General features: G+C 31.8%; 1 protein-coding gene and 1 long non-coding RNA gene across 5 annotated transcripts in view; one reads left to right on the top strand and one right to left on the bottom strand.

Annotated features, from left to right (window-relative positions):
• The window catches only part of LOC123559816 (carbohydrate sulfotransferase 1-like), a 56,971-nt gene that overhangs the window by 14,051 nt on the left and 15,554 nt on the right, over nt 1–27,366 (bottom strand). For 3 of the 4 annotated variants that reach the window (XR_006688020.2, XR_006688019.2, XM_045351934.2), the window contains 3 exons: nt 21,500–21,677; nt 15,254–15,310; nt 14,493–14,605 (listed from right to left, as the gene is read on the bottom strand). Coding sequence is in view for 2 of the 4 variants with exons in the window: in XM_045351934.2 (XP_045207869.1) it covers nt 14,493–14,605; nt 15,254–15,310; nt 21,500–21,677 (348 nt within the window). In the remaining 2 variants the exon portion in view is untranslated. Of the gene's footprint in view, nt 1–13,113; nt 13,921–14,492; nt 14,606–15,253; nt 15,311–21,499; nt 21,678–27,366 lie in introns of those variants that run through there. The other variant, XM_045351935.2, reaches the window with a different exon arrangement.
• On the top strand, nt 6,838–11,655 carry LOC128559770 (uncharacterized). Its single transcript, XR_008372619.1, has 4 exons — nt 6,838–7,840; nt 8,475–8,554; nt 9,131–9,191; nt 9,691–11,655. It is a non-coding gene; the product is annotated as an uncharacterized LOC128559770 (long non-coding RNA).

Below are 27,366 nucleotides of genomic sequence, written 5' to 3'. Positions count from 1 at the left end.
AAGGAATTGAGATTGTACCAGATAAACAAGAAATTAAACAAAATACAAAAAAAAATGCTGCGGTTCAACTATCTTGAATTTACTCTAGTAACAAGGTAACCTACCTCTTTAATGTAAATTGATAACAGAAACAAACATTTTATCATTGAATGTTTTAATCTGACATGTAAAAATTTCAAGCTATGCAAGATATCTGGTCATCTCCTTCAACAGATTCCAAGACCATACAGAGATCATTTACTTAAGCATTGGCCAGACATTTCTTATTATTTTACCAAGATAACACTTTCAGGCGTTTTTTCATCATTTTGGGAATACCAACACCAGTGGAATTGGGAAAATGGTCACAGATTTTTTTTTTTTGTGGAAATTTTCAAAATAACCAAAATCTATGTAAAAATATTTTTTGTGTAAAATATAAATGAATTACAATTCAGTAATTTTAACAGTTTAACTGTTGTTTTAATAAACTAAATATACATACAAATTAGCAAAACCATTTTAAAACATCAAACACACTACAAGGTAACACACATTTGGGAATTTCAAATTCAGAATTCAGAAAACGGCATACTTTTTTGCCATAGAAGGAGGTATATTTATAAGGGAAAAAACCCTGATTTTAGTTGTAAATGACAACAAGCATGATTCCTTTATGTTATCTGTAAAAAGCAGATAAAGACATATTTGTATTACAAGAGTTTATATGTTTGTATTTTCTTTTTTTTTTTTGTTTTAGTTTTCAGCTGTAAATTGTGTCTTTTGAAAATGACTGCTTCATGATAAAGTTGCAAACAACTATGGAGTGAGTGGGTGTTCTAGAAAGGTAATCATCATTTATTCGTTTGCAATAGTGTATGTGTTTGCCAAAGTACCTGTAGAAATACAGACTTACAGAAGTAAAAACTCAAATGCTGATAAATGAAAACATTTAATTGCATCAATTGCTACACATAAGTCAGCATGTTTTAATATCTTTTAGAAAGCTTACGCGCATTCTAGTAGAATTATCAATTATGCAGACTTCTATGGGTAACAATAAAACCAAAATACAAAAGTGAAAAGTGTCAGATATCCGTATTTTCCTTTTTCATTCAATATAAAATACCTTTAAAGGGTCATGAACTTTAAACCTGGATAAAATTTGACTTGAAGAGGCAGAGATAAACGGAGATGAGATTGTACCATATAACAATAAATTAAACAAAATACGAAAATACGAAAAAAATGCTGCATTTCAATTAACTTGAATTTACCCTAGTAACAAGGTAACCTACCTCCTTAATGAAAAATTGATAACAGAAATATTTTGCAATTGAAAGTATTTTTACCTAATGACTTTCTTAGATTGATATTACATCAACCTACAAATATATAAACTGTATATTTTTAAATATAATTATGATATTTTTCTGTCTTGGATATACACTGTTGTTTGTTCATAATTTTGAATTATTTTTAAAATGTACATATTAAATCAAATGGCCAAATATAAATGATCTTGCTATTAGTACTATTTGTTTCCATGGCAACAAAGTGATTTCCAAAGTTGGAAAGACACTGTTTTTATACAAAACACATAGAATTTGTTTGTTATTTTATCCAAGGGCCAGTAACAGTTGGTTTTGAGCATTTCCAACTGCCTTTAAAGCTCAAAATTAGTTTACCCAAAAGAAAAAAAAGTGCATAAAGGCTGTTGAGAACTGACCTTGTGACAATGCTTTAAATTTCATAGATCATTATTATGGTTGTATCTTTCTTAAGGTAGTTCTACACGTTTGGGTCGAAAAATTTTCTACAATGTAGAATTTGATTAAACCCGGATATTTCAAAACTCCAGAATATACTAATGAAAAATTTGGACCTCACGAATTTTTCATAATAGGAGTTTATTGGAAAATCACAACTTTCGTTACATTAACGTGAATAGAAACTTTTCTACGAATTAGATTTTAATGAAACTTGAAACTGTGAAAATATTGAAAGACAATATGTGTTTGAAATATTTACTTCAGGTATGTATTTCAGGCAAATATGAAAATTAGTGTTCTATTTCAGAAATAGAAAGCACTATGTGAAAAGATTATTGTGACATTGTAGTAAAATTTGACTCTCAGAAATTGCCATTTTCCCACAAAATGTACAATATCCACGTTTCCACGGTAACCAGTGCCGATTCATATCTTTTCACCCTTAATTCTTCATAAATGGCTTGAATACTAAAAAGGGTGCAAATATGAAGTAACTTTGAGACTATGAGTTTTCGAGCCCTTCTTTGATATTTTGGTTCTAACAGAGAATTGTTTTTAAATTTCAATACGATCAGAACTCTACCTAGATATGATACAAATGTCATCTTTGGAACTAAAAAGTTATAGTTTACCATTCATTGTTGCTTCTTATTAAGCTTTCACGACATATTTGCGTTTAGCAGGAGAGCAGCATGTTTAATGATCGTTAGGTTTGGCAAAGTGTCAATATTCTGCATTTATCGGTTTTCCTATAAAAAGGAATGCTGCTATTTAAGGAGGCTTCGGACCATAGGCAAAAATATCAAAATATCAACACACGTCAATCTGTATAAAATCAAATTTGAAAAAAAAATGGATCTTGCAAGATATCCAAGTGTTCGTTTGAAAAAAAAAAACGCAATAGAAAAACAACAGAATTATTAAGGTTTTTTTTAAAACCGATGCAATTCAGTTGTTAAGGAAATCATATAAAGTTTTGATGTCTGATGTTCCGAGTTCAGCTGTATTCTGATCAACTTTCCCCAAGTAAATATTCATTAGCAAATGCTTTACTCTCAAAAAATAGTCTGCTCCCAGACAGAATTGTATCGTTACAAACAGCTGCATCGAAATAAGAAACATATTTTAAAAGGACAAATAGTGTAGATGTAAAAATGTTTGATGCTTGTGAAAATAAGAATTAAACAGGATGTACAGATAGGTTAGATTTGAATATGCAACTATAAACACATAATTCATTTGTAAATATTTCAACTAAGCAACACATTTAAATAGGTATCCTTTCAGTTATAGAACTTCAAAATGATTTGACGTCCTGTGCTGATTTTGAAATAGTTTCGTGTTTGGTCAGAATCCCCCAAAAGTAAACCACTAGCACAATATCTCGACCCACATACACTAGTTTTTACTTTGGAAACTGCTGCATCTAAATCGTCCTTACTGTAATTTCCTACCTAGGCATTTTATCCTGAAAGCTAAATATATGCAAGGAATAAAAATACTTTAAAGCAAGATTTAAAAGCAGATCTTAAAGTAAGCGTCTGTTTCATCTGACCTACTGGCCTCCATTGGTGTTAATGCTTTCGTCAGCTCTTACCAGAGCGAGGCTCCAGTGAGAAAAGATGTAGGAAATAACTCAGTGTCGTCAAAAGTAACAAAGAATATGCCTTGCATCCAAGAAGAACATTAATATGCCGGGTGTATGAAACCGCGTACAGTGCCAAACCAATAACACTAACGAGCCACCTCTCATTCATCTGTAAGGGGAAATAAGTTAACTTTTGATCCTCTTGCTATGATGAATAATGAAAGGCTATGAAATTCGATTAAATCAGTTTAGTTTTGGGTAACAAAACAACTAAATACCCTCTGATTAATATGTGCCTTCTGATATGCAATGTCATTTAAGACAGTTATGAATTGGTTATATTTTCATTGCGCACCTGTTCCGTGTCCCAGTAACTACACAATATAGATCAAAATCCATGTAATACAGCTACGCTGAAAAATGTTTTTTGTTATATTTATATATAATGTAATCTCGTAAAAATACACTATGTCCTGAGATCGAATCTTTTTACGATGACATTATGATATTCCGACAATCTGCTGGAAACTTGGTCTTCCTGTATAGCGTAAATATAGTATGTCTGCGGTAACACATCGTTGAATTATAATTGATTTCATGTAAACCCCTCTAAGAAAGTTATCCTCTCCCCCCCCCCCCCCCCCCCAAAAAAAAAAACAAAATAGAAAAGAAAAAAAAAACTATGAATAAAAGTAAAGGAAATGCTTATTATCGATAGTTGCAATATTTTACTATCATTTTAATGTACATATGAGTGTCCGTTCAAATACGTAGGCGTTTCAAATGGATCATTTCTATAAAGGTACTGTGTGCGAGATATTAATGTATTCAGTGGAAAGACAAATAAGTATATGACACGGAAGCGCTTTATATATTTACAAATGTCGGAAATATAAATTCGGACCATTTACATCTGGATTATAGCAGAAAATTAAACTTTTCCGTGAGAAACGCAACGACCGCTAGAGGACGTTCTTCCAAATGAAATGATGCGAAGTATGCAATACTCTCTGTATTTTCTGAAAAAGAAGGCTTTAATCTTAACTCAATTTATCTGCGTTAATATTTGGATTCATTTTCTATGGCCCAGAGCCTCCGTAAATCATATAGCTAAAGATATATTTAGTATCCAAACAAATCATAACACCACTTCAAATTTGGTTCTTACAATGTAATGCATACGAAATCAATTATAACCTCTTGCTCTTGATCAATCTTAATGAAAAAACAATTCATATAAAAGTTCACTGATGCTTTCTTTGATATTTTGTTTCCCTTACGAGTAGAATAAAAACATTATTGGTGACATTTGCCAATATGTTTATAAATGAAATGATTTAACTTCATTTTAAGCCATATTGCCACATTTCAAGTATGTGTTTCACGACCGAATCGATTTATTACTTCATCAAAGAAATAGCAACATTTTTTTTATCAAACTGATCATCAACCTAAAATAACTGATCGTCGTTGATTTGTTTTGCATGCTTATCTTGCGTTTTATATTATATCTTATATTGTTCATGTTGTTCATATATATAATTCTCTCGCTTTATGTTTTTTGAATAAAAGGAACGTCATCCATACCATTTTTGATATATATAATGTCCAAATGTCATATTTAAATTTATGAACAAATAACGCATAATGTTTATGTAGACTAAGTAATAAAAATAAACATGTGTGTGGGTATATACGGTGGTATGCTAGGCTATCATACCACATACAATATTCTTTACGTAAACAAATTATGAATATGTTATGCCACTTTTAAGCTAGACGTTTAGTTGGCACTGCTGACTATTAGAATTTTCTATATTTAAAATAATGAAAACGTTACGGATTTTGTTTGTGTTTAGGGTATTGTTCAACAATTTTTCAATCTTAATTGCAACAATTTGATTAAGTCACTTCTGTAATGCTTGGTAATTAATTGTAACTCAAATATACAACCCGTTTAAATCTGATAATATCAATCGTACATAATTGGAAGCAATACTAATTATTAAACACAAAAGCAACATATGCTAGCGGGAACATCGATGCGCAGAACTTCGAAAAAACAAAATTGTAAACTAATATAAACAATAGAATTATAATTTACAACTGGACTATTTTATGAGTATCTCTCAATTCGTGTACACTTGACTTTCTATTCAACGAAAAACTTTGGACTAAAACAGATCAGTAAGTATAGCTTATATACTTTTGCTTTCGGTTCGGCATTTGTTAGCTAGTGACATGCTTTCTTCTTTTGTTGCTACAGTTTTAACATTCATATTCCGGTATTATTGAGCCATTTGCATTCATGTGTTGCATGAATCACTGTTCCGTAAAATATAAAATTGAAACGATGTGATTTAGCATTTTGTCATAGAAACATTTTGTCCTTTGCCTGACACACATGAATAATTTGCTTCTATTATTGTATTGAAAATATCTAAATTGCTGTAAGCATGTTTTCTGTTGTTCTAGATAATATTGTTGTATACGTGTACAGATGTCACCGACATCAGATTATGTTAAGCCTTTTAAAAAATATTTCTTTTCAATTTCAGGTAGCACAAAAACATTTGCAAATAACTGTTGTTCAAAGAGGAAATTGTTCTGTGGGTGAAAAGTTACAACAGGCAAAAAGCAAAAATACGTATCATCAATATTAAAAATACGTTTAAATGCCAGAGCTTGCTTCTGCAGCTAAATACTAAGACAAAAAGTGATTCTCACCCCTAGTACAAAATTTAATACCATCAGTATCTGCTGATGCAAATGATCTTCTGAGAAGTCCATGCCTATTTCATTACACGTTTTCTACGTTGGTTAATCAACATCCTTTGGCAGAAAGCGAGAATTACTATAGGGACATGGCATGGACACTAACGTTCCCAGCTATTCACAGAATATTATGTTCTTGTATGCAACCTTACACGTACGCATACATATGCAAATCTAGTGCAATTATTAGTAGTCATAAGTCTTCTTATACCAGTAACAAGTTGCAGGTCATGTACTGGACATTACATATAAGAAGAGAAAACCTCATTTTTTTACATCGGTTATATATATTCAACTAGACTTCTATGTGATAAGAATCCAGAACCTTTGTTTAAGGTCGCCATACGTTTTTTTTTGCCGTTAAAGGCACTCGCTACAGTTTTTCCGGACGGGTCGATATTTACCCCAACACCGTGCCAATTTGGTTTCGATGTAGCTCACTGCAGTGTTGGTGCAGTCTTCTGCGCATGTCCGGAAGTGATTATCTAATGTCACGTACGGCAAAAATTCGCAAATTATTGTATGTTCGCATGCATTTAATGTACACAATGTATAATATACTGACTAAAGGTTAGGGTAAGTATCCCCATGGTTACAAAATATATACATTTAAAGTACTTTTAGTTCAAGTTGCTTCAATCCGACATATACTGGAGTCTGTTATTTATACCAACGCTCCAACTCTGCATTGAGTTACAGCTGTTTCTAATCCCGTACCGTACCTGTACCGTACATTCATAAACCATAGGTTTTGTTAAAAAAAAAATGAGGAAACTTTCATCGTTGTATGCCATCAAAATGCTTCAGAAACACCTTAAGACCAATTCTCTGTAAGAACCAAAAAAAGTTGGAAACTCATAGTCACAGATTTCCTTTAAACTGATTTTTTCTTGAAGAGGGTGCAAAATTAAGAAAATCCTGTTTTTCATTTTTTCAATATATGTCCCGGTTACCATGGAAACAAGGATGCAAATTCCCAACTTGCTGAATTTACAAAAAAGTAGGGGTGCTTGCCTATTTTGTTATCTGGAAAATACTAGAAAGTGTCCTTTATTTTCGTACTTGCAAATTTTAAAGGCAAATGAACAAGGTTTCATACCAAACTAACATTTCCAAATATTTATTTGATTCTTGTATGATCTAGACTTCTATCTGCAAGAAAAAATATATTTATGAAGCAAAAAATATGTTTATATTGTGCTCTACATCTTGAAAAGTGCACAGGTCTCAGCAGAAAAGTATATTTGTTTGTATAAAGGGAAGATGATATTTCAAAAAGAAACATAAATCGTAGTGGGTCATTCAGACACATTCTTGTAGATTTGCGCCAAAGTTTATGATTTGGGGCATTTTCCCTATTTTTATTACCTCCCCTTGATGCTCTTCATTTAGGAAATCACCAAGAGCTTATCTAAGTTTACTTCCTGGATTATGCTGAATTCAGATTTCTACTCGGATTTTGCAAATTTTTAGTATATAGATACAATGACAGTCAGAGATTTTATGCTAAATGGGCATGTGATGCTTGGATGTGTCCCTTCAAACCAAGTCCACGTTTAAAATTTGCTGAATAGCGACACTGTTTGGGAAAAATACTCTGGCAGAAAAGAGTCTAAACTGTGGATAGACATCAGAGTCTGACATCTGTCTGTTTATTTCCATAAGTGAAGTTTGTATCAACTGACTGAAGGATCAGTGTTAAAGGATAACACTACAATGAAAACAGGTGAGTCTCATAATATTTTATGTTTTAATATGACATGTAAAAATTTCAAGCTATGCAAGATATGTGCTCACTTTCTTCAACAGATTCAAAGACCATACATAGGTTATTTTCTTAAATATTGGACAGACATTTCTTATTATTTTACCAAGATAAAACTTACAGGCATTTTTCCATCATTTTGGGAATACCATGCACCAACACCAGTGGAACTGGGAAACTGCTCTCAGAAATTGTCTTATGTGGAAATTTCCAAATTACCAAAATCTATGTAAAGATATTTTTTGTGTAAAATATTAATGGATTACATTTCAGTAATTGAGCAACACTATAAATGTTGTTGTAATAAACTAAATATAGATATATACAAATTTTCAAAGCCATTTTAAAACATCAAACACCCATATATTAAAGGTAACACATTTGGGAATTTCATATTCAGACTTGGGAAGAAACATACTGTTTTCTTTGGGATTACCTCCTTTTATTGGAGGTAGATTTATAATGGAAAAAGCCCTGATTTTAGTTGTAAATGACCATTAGTATGCTTTTTATGTTATTTGTAAAAAACAGATAAAGACATATTTTCATTTCAAAATGTATATATTTTTGTAAATTTATTTGTTTTGTTTTTCAGCTGTGAGTTGTTTCTTTTGAAAATGACTGCTTGATGATAAAGTTTCAAACAACTATGGAGTGAGTGGATGTTCTAGAAAGGTAATCATAATTTAGTCATTTGCAACATTGTATGTGTTTGCCAAAGTACCTGTAGAAATATAGACTTACTGAAGTAAAAACTCACTGAGTGCTGAAAAATGAAAACATTTAAAATTGCATCCATTGCTACACATAAGTCAGCATGTTTTAATCTGCACATGCCTGTTTTACTGTTTTACAAGTACATATTGAATGTAAATGGTTTGTGTCAAAGTTAATATGTTTTTTTTTATATATATTTACACATCAGAGGCCTACATGTATTTAAATAAAGAATAAAGTCCCCCACATGCCCATATTTATACAAGTATGAAATCTTGACCTCTCAATCTATGATACAAGAATAGCCAGTAGGCTACTTAAATTGACATACATTTGTATTGTGACTATAAATATTGATAAGTTTTTGAAATTTTAAAATATACCCTTTTTTAAGAAAAGGACCCTCTGCACATGTATGAGAAACAGATTTTACTTTTAAAGTGGTCCATATAATGTTGAAAAGGATGAAATCCTGTATCTGTCAAAATGTAACAACAGTAACAACCATTTTAGTTTGATTTGTGTTTATTCCAGACTAATTCTTCAAAGAATGAATGATCATCATCATCCCTATATTGGAATAAAAGGAAGAAAGGTATCTACATTTTATTTATAGTTTGTCTTAGTGTCTGATCAGGTCTGATTTCAGATCTTTATAAATGCTTGATTGAATGTTATTTTTTGACAGAATATGTATGAACTTTGTTTAGAATTTCATGTATCTTAAATTTAATCAAAGTGTAGCAAAGCCAAAAGTATTTAATGTATTTCATACAATTGTTCCTTTTAAAATCATTTCAAGGAGGGGGAGGTCTATGTGATAAATTATTTTCATTAAAAGAATAAAGGAAAGATGTATATATTATACATTTACTTATACAAAATTTATTAAATGATTGAAGTAGTGTATGTAATTTTTATTCATTTACAAATTTGTGAAAGGAAACCCTCCAGCTGGCTTGTAGAAGATCAGTAGTTCTACCCAGTAACATGTCACAAATATTTTAACTGGAGAGCCAAACCCCATCCCACCACCACCCATATTCAAATGAAAGACATTCAGATTGTTATTCTCTGACATGTCTATTTTTCAGTGACAGCTACAGTCATAGTAAAAGTAAATGCAGTCAGAAGACCTCTGATATCACCTGAAGAGCCAGCCTTCTCAAGATTCTGTATCAAATAAAAATAACAAGGACTGCTAAAAAGACTTTTTATAACTTGCAAATGTGCAGTCTGTGACATAACTGTCTAATCCAGGTAGTTTAGTGTTGACAAGATGACATTTCATCTCTATAGTAGAGGACACAAGTTTGAAATGCAGTATGTCATTGTGAAGGCAAAATGTTTATGAAAATAGTGTGTGTGTTTTCCAAATAGAGAGGCTGAAAGTGGGGAATCGTCAATTAGTGTTTTTGGAATAAGTTATGTACATCTGAATAGTGAAGATCTGTCCCTTTTTTGGATTGCTACAGACCAAAATAATGATTGGTGCCTTTGACATAAATAGAAGAACTCACACTGGACACCCTGAAGATGGAATTATGTTGTTTGCATTAATGTTTCTTTTTCAGATTTATGGAAAAAAATTAGAATGTCATTTCTTAAAAATGTTGATAGTTGTTTAACCAAAGGCCCTGTAATTGAAAAATATCTTTATTCTTGACTTTATATTAAAATTAAAAAATATCTGATACTGTTTGATTACTTTTGCATGTATAACATTAAATTTGTTATATTTAAATTTGATAAAATTTAATGTATTTTGAAAAAGATGCACTTGGACATATCTAAATGGAATAAACACATGACAGTCTTTGAATATCTGTAAAAAAGCACATGTTTTGCAGTTCTCATCAGATTTGGTTAACAATTTACAGCATAATTATACACGAAGGCTTATTACTCAAACAAATGTAGATCTAATTGTATGTTCTACCATAGATAATTATTTTCATATAGATTTTTTAAATCTTTAAAAAATCCTGAGAAAATATAGCAAAACAATGGTTGAATTAGTATACTTGATTTTGTGAGACTGTTGAAAGATTACAATTCTTTTTCCCTCTTAAGCCTGTATCATAAAATCATATTTTCTGATGAAATTTATTTTTTAAGAATGTTGCAGTGCAGATTTTAATGAAAATTCATACATTTGTAAAGTTACCTATATTGTGTTAGGTAATAACTTAAGCCCATATATACTAATTGGCCAATGATTAAAGAGAACATCTGAGTTTCTAGCTGACTTTCTGACTAATTTAAGACCTCATTCATGTAACAACATCTATTAATCTTCAGAAATTCAGTAAAATTGTCATCTGTAAAACAGGTTTCATTCTAAGATATACAAGGCATATAACATCCTATTTTACCAGCATGTATTTACTTTAATCAATAAAGTAGATTTAGTTGTGTATTTTGATAAATTTTGGAAAAAGCATTAGGAGATATGTCTGCAACTGCAGTTTGTATTAACCGAGTATTTACTGGCACTGGAATGTGCATGATCAGAGTTTTTCTGAATAAACTTAGTAAAGTTTTAAATCTACATTATCTGTAGCTATCCGTGAAAAGTCTGGCCATTATCTTGATAGTTTGAAAGAATTAAATACATTTGAGCCGCGCCATGGGAAAACCAACATAGTGGCTTTGTGACCAGCATAGATCCAGAGCAGCCAACGCAGTCTGGTCAGGATCCATCCTGTTCGCTTTCAAAGCATATTGCAAGTAGAGAAACTGTTAGTGAACAGCATGGATCCTGACCAGACTGCACTGATGCACAGGCTGGTATGGATCCATGCTGGTCGCAAACGCACTATGTTGGTTTTCTCATGGCGCTGCTCATTTAAAGTTGTATCTAGCAAAATATTGACTAAACTGTTCTGTAGATAATTTGATTGTTAAAGGAAGAATGTGCATCATGATTGTTATTACAGAAACATACTGTATTACTTTTTAATTATCATGATATTTTTCAGTCTTCGATTACACTGTTATTTGTTCATAATTTTGAATTGTATTTAAAATGTATATATTAAATCAAATGGCGAAGTAGACATGATTTTGCTTTTACTACTATTTGTTTCCATGGCAACAAAATGATTTCCAAAGGTGAAAGGACACTGTCTTTACACAAACACACATAGATATTTTTATGCCGAATCTTCTCATCAAATTCCTCGATTTCTCCCTAAATTCTGTGGAGGGAGAAGTCACTTATCCCTAAAATTTTGATCCCTGTTTTTTAATGCAAAATGAATGTTGTAACCATGGCAACTTGAAAAAAAAATGGACAGTCATGATTAGTAACTATACAATACCTTAAAGACCAGTATTAGTTGGTTATGAGTATTTCCAACTGCTTTGAAACTCAAAATTAGTTTACCCAAAAGAAAGAAAAGTGCATACAAGGTAGTTGAGAACTGACCTTTTGACAATGCTTTAAGTTTCATAGATCATTATTATGGTTGTATCCTTAATTCTGCCCAGAATGTGCTTCAGGTGCGTTAGATGCATTGACAGTTTGCAGATGAACTTTTCTTGTTTCATAGAATACAAAATTGATACAGAAAGTGCTTTAAAAAGGTCTAAATAATAATTTTCTTGTACGTTGCCATGGTAACGGAACATTCTCCTTAATTTCTAGACAAAGTGTTGGACAGTATAACTTTGTAAAATGATTTTACATGAAATACTTATGTTTTGCTACAATTCTGTATCTGACAATGTAATATTATTTCAGGTTATTCTGTAATTTAGGCATAAATGAGTTTGCTGAAAACTCATTTTTTGTCAATTTTCAAATTTCTGTAAAAAGCTCAAATATGAATGACCCACTAAAATTCCTGCTTAAATTGAAATGGGTATCATAGCTCTGCTGAATCCATACAAGTATTATATTCAGATGCGTGCACTTTTTTTTCTATTAGAAGTTGAAAAATATACATGTAGACCAATTTTTAAAGATAATGTAAAATCTTAAAAGGGGGTATTTATAAAATTGTTGCTTCTAAAACTGTGAAAATGTTGAAAGACAATATTTGTTTTAAATAATTACTTCAGGTATGTATTTCAGGCAAATATGAAAATTAGTGCTTTATTTCAGACATAGAGACCGCTATGTGTGAAGAAAATTGTAACATTTTAGTAAAAATTGACTCTCAGAAATTGCCATTTTTCGCAAAAAGTATATTGTTCCCGTTTCCATGGTAACCAGAGCTGATTCATATCTTTTCACCCTTGATTCTTCATATATGGTTTGAATACTAAAAAGGGTGCAAATATGAAGTAATTCTTAGACTATGAGTTTCCGACCCCTTCTTTAATTTTTTGGTTCTTACAGAGAATTGGTCTTAAAATCCGATTATTAAGAAATCTGCCGTTTGATATTTTTATATATACATTTCTAAGTCATTTGCTCAAACACTGAAAGAGTATTTCGTGCCAACCTGCGTTGTATAAATGCCCGCCACACCCCACCTCGTTGTAATTTGATTTAAGCGAAATCTATCAATTTTCTTTTTGTTTTAGATTAGGTAGACATAACCGAAGGTATGTGCAGAGTTTGATTAAATTCTATTATGTGAAACTCGATAAAATAGCAGAAGTACCAACTTAAAACTGACAAAAATATGCAAAAATAGCCCTTGGGTCTGCTGAACAAGTATTCCTTTCTTTACAAAATCATGTTCTTTTGATTTCTCTGAGCATGTTTCAAATAGATATATTGTTTTCCGTTACAAAAATGCTTAGATAATCAAATTTATGCTGATTATTGTACTTAACTAAAATATATTTTAGGATTACAGAAATTTTGAAAAATGTTTAAAATAGCACCATATCTAGGGGCAAATTAAATTGAAACAAAGCTGGTGACCTAGTATTTTTATTTCATTTTTCAATACATCATAACATGATCTTTTAATACAAAACATTTCATCAAAATCTATCATTGAGAACAAAATTACGAAACTGTATCGAGCGTCCTTAACAAAATTTTAATGTGATTTTAACGAAAACACTAGTGATGACACTATTCCTTCTGTAAAACTGGTGTGAAAATTCTTCAAAAATGTTATAAGATGTTGTTTGCTAGCCCTTAACCATTGATACAACTATCCCAGAAGTTTCAAGCCATCTATTGAAAGTTTTATCTTCCAGTCCTGAAAACTATCATAATGTGTGCCGCAAATTGTGCTAAAATGACCCAAAGATTCTAAAATGACCGTTACAATGGAAACCATTGACTGTACAAAATGTTTATTAATTAAGGACTCCAATATTTCTTCAACACAGTGTTCAAACTCTGTGAAAACTAGACTCTACAAAAAAAAAGTTTATTGTTCAAACAGTCCAATATTGTTCAATACATTTTTAAGATCATATGAAAACATAAAGTTGACATTGACCTATCAACTAAGGATCCGTGTTTTGCGCATGACACGTTGTTTCTTCATAAGAGCCATTTTTAGTTATATTAAAATATTAAGATCAATTGATGAACGAAAAAAGAATAGACAAGACAAGAAATTTTGGGCGGAAAAAATGTTGAAAAACATAGGGTGGGATAAGCAAAATTTTGATCATGTCATGTCCTTTCATTCCATATATACTAACATACTGTTTTAAAACAGGATTGAAAAACAAGGAAGGTGATGTTGAAGTTTGTTGTGTCACTACAGTTAATTTTAAGATAATCAAAGTTGTATTTTCTTACACTTCAACCATTTTGATGACGCCATAGATCGGTCTGTTCGCGGAGAGAAGAGGCGATATGTCTTTTCGTAAATTTTATACATTGTCTAACAGTTTAGTTTATGTCTCTATCTAACTTTTTTCCGAACGCACGGGATTCTCATTCTGCATACACTTAGATATAACATTTGACCCTTACCTCCACGTTTAGCAGTAATTCGCTGAAAAACTGTCCGTTCAAAGTCGTTAAACTGACAATCATAGATGTTTCTTAATATCTGAATTGCCATAACTAACGAACAAGCGGACATCCTGAAAAATAAAAAAGACTCTTGACACTTGACCAAAACCTGTAACTTACCGCCATTCAAGAATCAATTAAGGGTGAGTTTGATTCTATTAGAAATTTGCCCAAGTTAATGCTTGATAAAACGGAATATTTAAATAACATAAGCAACACAATTTAGTAAAGCCAGTTGGATGTATAAAAATTGTTTTGCATGAGATTAAGGAGTACAGTGCTCAGGTTATAAGACTGGACATGTGCAGATATAAACCATGTCAGTCAAAGGATTTGTCCTGCGTGAAGACAATAGGAAGAAGCGGAAGAAAATTCAAAATTGATTTGTTAGAATGTTATTTAGGAATGAACCATTTTATTACGCATCGAAGGAAGAACATAATTATGTTGATTAGAATACTGTTAGAATACTGTTAATTGAGTTTTATTTCTATTTTCTAGATATTGCAATTAAAAAGTATCATAATTATTAATCAAGTATGAGCGATTCCGCAAACAAGGGACAACATACGCAAACACAAACCCTACTAAGTATCAAATAGCTATTTTAAACAAGTTTGCACATATGTAAACTACAATACAGTCATCGGTTTACAAATGAACTTGCTGAAACAATTAAAATCATCTTGGTGTTGATAAAAACAGATATAAGATATTACTTGTCGTTCTTGTTAGAAAGGAAATTGCTCTCAACAGCCTGCCTAGGGTCTACCGTTCTGAAAAAAAGAAGAAAAAAAAAGAAGACAAAAAAGGATAAAAAACAAACAGATACATGTATATACATTGTAAAGTGTTTCATGTTTAAAAGCAAATTTTGATTTAACACATTATCTAGATTCTATAAATATACGATGTCAGTTTAGTCATATTCTTTGTTAATGCTTATACATTATAATCACATATATATAGCAAACATACGTATACAAGCCAATGCAAATATATATAAGGGGTTGGGCGGAAGTTATAACAACATTACGCCCTCCCCTGAAAAAATAAAATAAAATAAACACTGAAGGCTATATGTCATTTTTAAGTACTTTCGATATGTGATGTATCTGAATACTTCTAATATAAAACAGAAATATCTGATATAAAATGGACTAAAGAATTAACAGAATGCAGTAATAGAAAATAATGTATTTAAAAAAAACTGTTAAAAAATCTTACTCCCATTTGCACCTGTTTTTTACAACTGATTAAGCAGAGGCCTATGTAGTTTTGAAGTATCTCAATAAACTCACAGAACATAATTCTATACGGCCAGGATGTACAACAAGAGCGCCAGACTCTCACAAAATACGCCCGTGTAAATATTCAGTTGCGTATCATAAAGGTAATAATGTTGATGTTGTATGCCGTGTTAACCCGAAACAAGAGTAAGAAGGAATCAAGGTATTTAACTGGGATGAAAATTGACAACCGGATCAAAACTGTTTGAATGGACAAGACTAATGTCGCAGATTTCGTGTAATACAAGGGCCATAATTCAAGAGTGACTTAGTGAGCGGATATACTTTTGGACTAAGCAGATGAATCAAATATGTCTTCATCTATGAAATATTAAACAATAGTATTCTTATTTTTTTGTTTTAGCATGGATGACTTTACTTCAGAAATGTTAAAATGCTTAGCAAGAAAAGTTAATCAGATTTCCTAGCTAACTAGGATATCTCCTTGGATGGCTCAGCCACAAACTTATGAAATTCAAATGAAATTTTGACACCTGCTGTTATGAGTACCTCACCAAAAATCAAAATTTAGAAATTTATTTTATACAGAATACTTTGTCAAATTCGACTGAAAAGTCTGAAAATATGAATTCAAACGTATAGAAATCGTTAGTTGTTCCCGTATGAGCCCGATATTTCTTTTACGTCTGCAGATAGCAAGTGTTTATTATTTGAATAAAATACTAAATCTAACAGACAAACACGCCAGCAACTATTAAGAATAACACAATTTTATCTACAAAAGTAACAATTGAAATACCTTAAAGCGATTGAGCTACTGAGGCGGTTACCCTCTACTGTATACACTACCGCATGCACATGCCATTAAAAGGGTCATGAAATTGGCCTTAATTTTTTCAAACGTTTTTAACAGAGTTTTAACAGGCCATCATTAAAATTCACCCATTAGTTTTTACTATTTAATGGGATTTTCATGACCACAGTTTTAATGCCATACTTTAAAAAGCCATGAAATATGTATATTAAAACCCTGGTAAAATATACCTTGTTAAAATGACTTTGATGGCCATGAAAAGCTGCTTAAAATAAACCATTAAAATAAGTTAACAGGCTCCTTAAAACTCCGTGAAAATATTTAATAGGCATGAAATTAATGTGCCATTAAAAAAATACCCCTTAATTCCCCATTAATTAGTAAGAACTAATGGGTCCATTAATTCTTTTAATACTCTGTTAATGCCCGTTAATTGTTAAAAATATGATTAATGGTCTCATTAAATATGCCAGATTCAATTTTAATGGGTTCGTAATATTTTAATGGTACATGTATATCAAATTAAGGGCCATGAAAATTTACCATAATAATTAGACATCTTAAGATAATCAACTTCATATTTATTTTTGCCGTATTGATTTAAACTACGTATTACTACACGTGTAATAGTATCTATACATATGTACTGTTTTGTAAAATGCTAGAAGAACATTTGTTTCTTCTTTTTTCTCTCATTATTTTGTAATGTAAACACATGTAACAGCCTCGTACATATTGTCATATTGTATCCTTATTCTTTCATATGTTGATATGAAATGAGAAAATAAATGGATTTTGTATTGTATTGTTTTGTACTGAGAAAGGTTTACAGGTACCGGTTTAATAGATCAAGTGACCATGTGGGTAGTTTTAACTATTCAACATTATAATATTGACCAACATTCTGACCAAGTTTTTTTGGTACAGACATTAGGCATTAGGTGTATTCAAAAAGCAACTGTTGATGACAATGTCAGCGCACGATGGGCAATCACAACTTAGCTCTACTTCAGTACTTTGTGCTCAGGTGCATGCACTTAAACAGCTAAGAGCAAATGTTTGAGGGATTGCATCACAAGTTCCCTCCTCCCCAATCAAGCGTACCACACTCTTTGCTTCATCGGAACGAAGAAGCGATTGATCTGCCCATGCCCCAAATGAATTTAAGTCAGACTGTAAATCTTCACAATCATGTGTACTGTTCACTTCTGTATAAACTTTAGTTTCTACTCAAGGATTGGAAAATTAATTTGAAAATCTAAACTGGTCTGAGCACATTTTATAATGTAAATTCCTTACCCCACCCTTTTTCTTATACAAATGCTAATTATTTGGACAGGAAAAACAAAAAACAGAAAAGTGGCATGCATCAATACATATTTACATTTACCAAAATAATGTAGATTGATGTTATCAAATAAATTTATATGTTTTCATCCGACTTTCATTGAAATAAATCCGATTTTTGTAGAAACACAATTTGGCAAACATTTGAAAAACAATGGCGTAATTGCATCAAGGGGAAATAACCTTAATGCAACTAAATATAACATCATGATATATTATAGATAATGTGTGCATAGTATGTATTTATTGTGATTAAAGTCCATTTTAGAACAATATGGGACTCGAATTATAAGCAATCAATGGGAGTGCAAGCAAAAAACCAAAAAAAAAACAACAAAATATACGTATCACATTTTACAGAATGAAGGATTTAATGGGCATCACATTGCTGTTAAGGGCCATTAATTTTTCAAAGCCATTAACTTTTTAGCTACCAAACCAAATTTTTAATGGCATGATTCATGGTAAAAAATGGGTGTTTTAATGGTATTTTAACATGTAACCCATTAATATTGTGAAACCTGTTAAATAAAGTGATGCAAGAATTAATGGGGTTAATTAACGGTTTTGCCTATTTTAATGGGTATTTTACAGGGTTTTAAACCATGTTTAATGGTATGTGCACCCAGTAGTGATATCTCATGTATTCAAAGGGAAACTGCTCAAGATTATCAAACGACCGAGCTGATGCCTGCCATCACATAATATTATTACCCATGGTGGAATAATCAACAGTAAACATACATGGCAAACAGACACTGTATCAAGTATGGAAAAATAGACAACAGTGAAGGAAGACAGCGGCGACCTAACAAAACCAAAGTGGCAATAAATATAAAGAAAAAGAAAAAATAATCTACGATATTCCTCATTTGAAACATGATAAAAGGTTTCCCTATGGACTAGATTGCGGAAATTATACAATCATATAACTATATATATACTACGAGAGGCGGTCGTGAAATATCCGGATTATCTGCCTGTTGTAAAAATCTAAAAAAAGAGAAATACTGCTGAGGTACTAGTATCGATTAACAGCTGTATTCGAAGCCGTTTTGGTTTCAAATAGGCTTCCTTGTAGCCTGTTATCGGTTCTATAAATATATAAACGTCGCAGCTAGCAAAGTTTCGACTGTACGGATGGTATTGTATTCTATTGTAGAGGAGGCGGTGTAAGTGGGACATTTTCATGCAAAAGACATGCATGTTAATAGGCTTGCCTGAGTTGCAACCTTTTTCAAGTTTTTATTCAAAATCACTTCTTAGTAGTTTCTAACAGTCAAAGTTTGACCATTTGATATGAAATGAGCCAGTATCCTTAAAAATGAATCCCACAAAGCAACCAGCATAACCTTTTCAGCAAAGATTGTCAACTTAAGCTTCCTTTGAGTTGGGAAACCAGTTCCTTTCCACTGCTTTGACTGAGCTTTTGTTTCAGTTTTAGCATAATGAACCCACATTTTTATCCGCATTGACAACCTAGTTAATGAACGTATTTTCATCACGGTTAAACGTTCTTCTGCTATGGCCACCCTGGATGCCTTTTGATCTTTTGACAGCTTTGTTGGCACCCACCCAGCATTAACTTTGCTCACACATAATTTTGCATGAACGATATGATTTGTCGACGTTTTACCGTTTACTTGTAAGCTACTTTCTGCAAGATTACTTTGTGACCTTTGTTGACAAAAACTTCAATTTTCATCACCATTATAAGGGTCACTGCCTCAGCGGGCATTACTTGCATAGGATTGTCCCTCATGCTTGTTCTGTTGTTCTGGTCTCCCGAAAATGAGAAACAAATGTGGAAATTGCAGGCTTCAGAAAGAAAAACTACAATCTTTGAAAAATGTAGCAAGGATTTTCACCATCTCAAGCCAGGAATTCTATCACAGATATATTTTCCTCAAGCTTTGAGATCATTGTAGCCGTAACATATATATTGTTTAAATGTTCTAAACCTCGCGTATACATACTAAATTGTAGTTTTCGCTCCTGTTTATGTGTAGATAGCTGCATGTGAACTGACAGGAGCATGAAAGGTCTGGATATTTTCCGACCGCCCCTCGTTCAGTGGCCGAAACAAAAAAAGCTCTGCAAAATATAAGAAAAGTCTATTTACACATATTTAACATTTCAGGTAATATTGTGGTATTATGATGTTTCTGTTATTTATCCCTTTACTTTTTATTGGCCACAGACTGTAAGACATACATAAAAATCTAGCTGATGGTTTAAAAGGGCAATCCGCTAAAGGCATACATGCAAAATGGTGCGGAAAATTATGGTAGTCGCATAATGGCAGATTCAAATAGTCCTCAGTTGTTATGCTCTGTAGAGTAATTTTCCTTATTTTCTTTGCATATTTTGCTAAAAAAAAACATGACAGATCTACGCTTGACATGTAGGTAGCTTTTGCGTTTGAAAATAATCGTTCCCAGTTCCTTTAAGTAACTGATATATGGTCCTAAAATTTTTACATTGGCTGCCTCTAATCAAGTGCAAAAATTGCTATTATTTACTATCTTATGTCATATCTGCTCATCGTGTATCAAAGGTTACATATATGCAGTGGTTATATTAAGCAATCATCGCGCTACCTATCCTGTTTTAAGTTTCATGATTGATAGACACGGTGGTTTTCAAAATCGAACTGTTAACTTATAATGTCATTGACATCGATCACTGAAATTAAGTTGGGGAAAAAAGAACAGTATTTGAATAACTTCTATCAATGACATATTATACTCGTGCAAGAATTGAGATGTTCTTTAAAATAGCTTTGAATGATAGTTTTTTAATGTTGCTTATACCAGGGGCCGTATTCATCAAGCATCTTAAGTATAATTTTGACACGAAATTTAAACAATATGATTAAATAAAGGGTCGGAAAAAAGACAAAATATTCGGACAACTTTATAAAGTCAAATATTATAATATTTCTATGTGTTTAATGGATTTACAATATCGAATATTTATCATATTTAAATGTACTATAAGCTATGTTTAGAATCAATTCAAATCATAAACTGTGTTTCGGTCATACACAATTTATGGATATGTCGGCGGAACTTACTTGGGCTAAATACAAAATGACATCTATCAAAATTGCATCTATATTCCTTATAATGATTTTGACTCTACATCCCAAACACGTATCGATATAAAATCGTTAAATCCTGCAAACCATGTTTTTGTTGTTTCTTTTTTTTGTCTTTCGTGTTTGAATTGTCTGGTTTCATAGGTCAGTAGTTCACCTTTCAGATAACTTTCAGATGAGATCGTTTACAGATTTATATATAGTCCTTTCACAAGCATAAATCATGATTTCAGTAGTATATTGCATATAAAGTGTTGGATGCATTGTGCTTCATATCGATAGCTTTTTCAAATTATATATTACTCTGGATGACATGCGTGTTAACGCCTAGAGTATTATCTGCATGTGCAAAGAATCATATTATGAATGAATAACTATATGGCTTCATTGATAGCGAATAAGATACAACTTAAGTATTATTTATGTAGGATGTTATACATGCAGTCTACCTTACCTGCAGTCTAGACGATCAGAGCGGCAAACAGTGTCGTTTCCATGCCAGTAATTCCACATAAAGCTCTTTCGGAAAGGCTCATATATATAGAACGAGTCATTTCTCCCACCTAGAATAGTACCCGTCAGTGTACTACCAGTTCTCATGTAGCCGCTGATCAAAACGTCGTAGAACTTTTCTGAAATGCATAAACATTACTCAGTGAGCTTGCCCATACAGCAAAAATCTGATAGTCAGATCAAAGTTGAAATTAATGCCAACATCAGCGGATGTCAGACAAAAATCCAATGTCCGTCCAAAGAACTATAAAATACACAGAAAGGCAACTTTGGATAATCCCGCGTCATCTCGTGTTAGCGTGTTATCTTATTTCAAAGCGTTTGCCGACTTGATCAGTCATGATCAAATCAACAGACGCTTACTGAAGTATAAAACTGGTGGTACGCCCGGCACGTAATAAACCAATTTGAGTCCTTTTTCAAACGAAAACTGTTGATTTCTCAGACTTTCAATCATAAATTTATTCCTTCCCCGTGTAGAAAATACTAATAACATTAAAAATACACCATTATCATGATAAACAAATGATCCGAAAGTAACCTTATTTCAAAGCGTTTGCTGACTTGATCAATCATGATCAACAGACGCTTACAACGAGATCTCATTCAGTTGTCACGGGATGTTGGCGAGATTTGCTCTATATGCCTTTCAAGTTGCCGATCTGTTTATTTTATAGCTCTTTGGTCTGTCCGATATATTTACCAGATCTATTTATGTGAGTGATATTATTAAGCGGATAAATGCATATGTTCAAATCCAACCTGTCACTATGCATCTCTTCATGTATGTCCTTTGTACTTATTGGTGCATTTATAAAATACCTACAATATATTTCTGTTTCAGCGTCTTTTTATAATGGTCCTACTTTACGATGCATGGCTTTATGGCTGTGTTTTGGGTGTTTTATGCTTTCGAGAATTCTGCCCATATATTTCATCATTAACAAGAAATAAAACGATTTCCACAATCGACATCGGTCTAAATTGAAACAAAAAGCAAAACTGTATTTTATTTCAAGCTGAAATGATATCGGTAAATGATGTCAAGATAATGGTTTGCCTTTTGTTTGCTGAATTATGTGTTATTTATACTGACCAGAAGCCAAATGCCGAGTACAAATTGGACCACATCAGGTTTCCGACTTTGGACATTACTAGAATACAAGATCCTTATCTTTTCGTCTACTCTACACTTCGATATTTGCTAAATCAATCGAACTGAAAGTGGTCATTAAATATCACAGGCTAAACACTATCAAACTGATAGATATTACAATATTCAGCTCATATTTCAAATTAAAAAAGGCAATTTAAAATCTTTGGTTTATGACAAAAGTCATCATGTTTTGTTTATAATTGATTAACCACAGCCATAGAATACACAATGCACTGCATTTTACTGAATAACAAAAGATAAAAGCTCATTCATACAGATTGTAAACCGGTTTTTATCAGAAACACACAAAAAAAAAACGCAATGTTCTATCATTTCGAAATTCATCTTTTTACCATGATGTCTGAAATGTCTTGAAAGCCGTGTGCCACTACAACAGATAGAGGAAATAATAACATTACGCTACAAACCTGCATACAAATCGACAATTCTACTGAACGCGGCTATACCTAAGGTTATAAGACATCGAGGACTGGATGTGAAACTTTTCCAAGTGATTTTTTATTCAGAAAATCATTTTTTGGCGTAAATAAACATGGTATGTATAGACGCACATTCTGCTAAATATGATTTTCATTTCCTGTTTTATTGTGAAGTTTTAATAAATGTCCAAACGTTCCATCTGTGAAAACATACACAAGCTTTTGCAAAACTCTACCAAGTGACTTAGTTCACTTAGAATTGTTTCCAAGTAAAATTTTATGAATTTGATTAGAAGTCCAGTTGTCCTTAGTGAAAAAAAAACCCAAAAATAATGCTATCAGTGGTTATAATAATTCTCTATGCATAACAACTTTTAAATAAATACATAAATAAAAGAAATATGCAAACAATTTTTATTTTCAGATGAGACAGTTTCGCATTTAACTCAATGCAAAAGCATATAACAAGATTAAATGTGAAAGTGTCTAAACAGTAATATCATAATTGTGAATAATCAAATCACAAATGAGGTCATTGAATTGTTTCTTCTTGTATATGTGCAGGTTGGCAGGCCTTATTACAAGTGATTTTGTCACTGCATTCATGAATCTCGCAACATCAAGCCGTATATAATAAAATGACTGAGCTAGCACACAGAAAAAGTGCTATTCAAATATTCCAATTTAAATGTGACCACAAAGTCACAATGTCCGAACGTTCAATTGAAGTATGATTAACTGAATTTAGATTGAGCACAACCATACTCATGCACAGAACATGACCATAATCCGACAATTCTACATGGTTCGATTGAACGTATTCATGAACGGTAGAGGAAAGGCAAGATACTGTTCACTTGCCCAGTTTTACGGAGCCTTCGGCTCTCTCTCTCTCTCTCTAGAGAGAGACAATTTATACGAACTAAATCATCACCACAATATACCAGACCAATTACGGCAACGCGCCTAGCAGTACAAACGAACACGCACATGTCTCAGCAAGTCCACTTACCCAAAAAGATTAGTTTCGAAGCTGCTTTATATATGAACCCGAATTGTACTACACATTCGCACTGGTTCAACATTTGCATATATATACTCAAATCTCTATTTTCATGTCTCACAAATCAGTATTGACATTTTAGTCTTTTTAACTGATTGGGACCAGAGAAGCTATATTTTCTGTCTCTGAAAGTTAACTGGATCTCGAGGATACATTGAATATATAGAAATAGTTTGCATTAAGGGGTATAGATATATTCAGTTGACAGTTGACTTTACCATACTTGAGATCCGCTAGGATACAAGTTCGCATTATAAATTATCATATAGTAGAGAGAATGTATACGAACTAAATCACCATCACAATATACCAGACCAATTACGGCAAAGCGCCTAGCAGGATTAGTTTTGATGCTGCTTTATATACGAGCCCGAATTGTACTACACATTCGCACTGGTTCAACATTTGCATATATATACCCAAATCTCTGTTTTCATGTCTCACAAACCGGTAGTGACATTTTAGTCTTTTTAACTGATTGAGACCAGAGAAGCTATATTTTCTGTCTCTGAAAATTAACTGGATCTCGAGGATATATTGAATATCTAGAGATAGTTTGCATTAAGGGATATAAATATATTCAGAACAGTTGACCTTACCATACGTGAGATCCTCTCTCTCTCTATATATATATATATGGCACTTCTTTATTGAAAGAAAAATGTTTGTTGTTCAATAAAAAGAAATTTATTTAGGAATATATCACAAATTTCACCAAGCTTTTAGGAAGAAAAGCAAAATATGACATTCACTCATCTAAAGTTTTATTTCACTGCTTTCTAAATATTGTAAAGGACATTGTATAAGAAAGAAAACCATGTGCGCATTTCAGTGTTATAAAGTAAATTTAAGCATGCAAAAAAGGTAAAAACGGTATATTTTATGCACTTTATTATAAAAATTGAAAATTGAGTATAGATGAAAAAGAATAATTTGATTTTATCCTGTCATGTTATATACCAACAATGGGGATTGCATGTATAAGAAAACATCATTTTAAATATTGTTATTAATATAATCGTATCACTTTCGCAGCTATGACCCTTTACGTTATTATGACATTTGCAGATAATGATTGTCAATACAAAGATATTATTTTCACTATGTCTATATCTTATTATAATTATTATTATGATTAATTACTGTAATTATATTTATTATTATTATTATTTATAACAATATAAACAACAATATAATAATTATACTGTAATTATAATACTATTACTGTTGATTATTCCACCATGGATAATAATATTATGTGGTGGCAGGCATCAGCTTGGTCGTTTGATAATCTTGAGCAGTTTCCCTTTGAACACATGAGATATACAGTATATATTAGAGGGTAACCGCCTCAGTAGCTCAATCGCTTTAAGGTATTTGAATTGTTACTTTTGTAGATAAAATTGTGTTATTCTTAATAGTTGCTGGCGTGTTTGTCTGTTAAATTTAGTATTTTATTCAAATAACAAACACTTGCTTCCAGGGGACGGGATAAATTTGGAGGATGACCCCGTCCCCTGGATGGTTTTATGTAGATGTGCGTAAAAGAGATAAAATATTTTAGTAGAGTTTTCCTACAGAATGTTGCAATTATTTCTCATTTATATGAAAAGTTTGGCGCATTCGATAATATGACGTCATATTCAGATCATGTGCCATGCTTTTTGATTACATGTACAAGTGGTATTTATTCACTAATTTTGTTAGTTCTATCACAGTAACATGGATTGAGTCAAAGACATTACCACATTGTTTCTTAGTAAAAAATAGTGTGTTATTTTGATTATCACATGGATATAATTATGAATAGATTGCTTGTTGCTTAGAGGATATTTTTCTGTGTATTTTTATGATCACGTGGAAATGATGATGAATAGACTGCTTGTTGACTCAGAGGATATATTCTGGATGACGAACAGCTGCCGGTTTGATCTCAAGCAAGCGGAAGTGAACACTGATGCCAATAGGGTATTGTTGGGTACAGACGGCAGATTGGACGATCATCACTATTATAATAAGCACTTCTGTCTTATCATCTACAATGTCTAGGGTAACTGAACTGTTAAACAGGTAGCCACAACCATCTATCTAGGTTCTTGCACAAAATCAGAAATTTTCAATATAAGTACATCAAGAGAATCTTGTCAATAAATACAAGATTCTTTAAAATGGATATATCCCCCACAAACATCTGTGTTTTATTTTTTAATATGCAACCTGAAAACTTAGAGCATTTATTCTGGAAAATTTAATGTTTCCAGGTACAAGTTTAGTGGAACAACTTAAATGAATTTCTTAAGCGAAAGAAAGTTGAAATAAAGTTTGATATAGAAAGTATAAGTTTTGGATTTTTGCAAAATAATGTGATATGAAAAATAGTGTATGAAACTTTATCATTTATTTGGAGAATTATTATGTATATTTCAATGAAAAAGAGAAAAAGTGTCTTGAGTCATTTCTGCATTATTTGAAAATGAGAATTGGTATAGAAAGACAAATATCTTTCATATGTGGTCAAATAAACTATCATGAAAGAAAATGGTCCATGCTTAAAATAACAGTGTATGAAAATCATATTCAAAGGCAGTTAAAAATATGATTAAAACAGTATAAGTTGATAAAAATTGGAAACGACAAAACAAAAAATCAAAAAACAAAAAAAGTCCTTTTTCATTTTTTTATAGAAACTTTTTTATTGTAAACTATAAAACTTCATCACATACAGCAAATGATATCTTTGAGAGCTTAATAAAAGTAATTGGTATTGATTCTGTAGGATTTAGCTAGTTATTTAATCATATGTATCATGTGAAAAATTAAATAATAAAAATGGTTCTTACACTAAATTAATAATGATTCGAAGCAGTTGTATATAAAATATACGTAATCAATTTTTATGGACGATTTTAACTTTGACGAAGACATATAACCATTTTTAGCTGGATGGTTTTCTTCGGTTGATGGTTCAGATAGGCAAGGAGCACGGGCGTAAAGGCCACTTGTCATTAATACTTCGCAAGAATATGTATCTGGTAATACGTCCTAGGAATCCTTCAGACCAATTATATGCATGTTGTCAGGTTGTCTTGAGACTTCATGCATGGGAGTGTTTATGATTTGACTTTCGAACAATTAAAATCAATTATCTA

This window comes from Mercenaria mercenaria, chromosome 10 (assembly GCF_021730395.1).
Source record: "Mercenaria mercenaria strain notata chromosome 10, MADL_Memer_1, whole genome shotgun sequence".
NCBI lineage: Eukaryota > Metazoa > Mollusca > Bivalvia > Venerida > Veneridae > Mercenaria > Mercenaria mercenaria.
The sequence above is the reverse complement of the archived record's forward strand: the minus strand, read 5'-3'. Positions and strand labels throughout refer to the sequence as shown.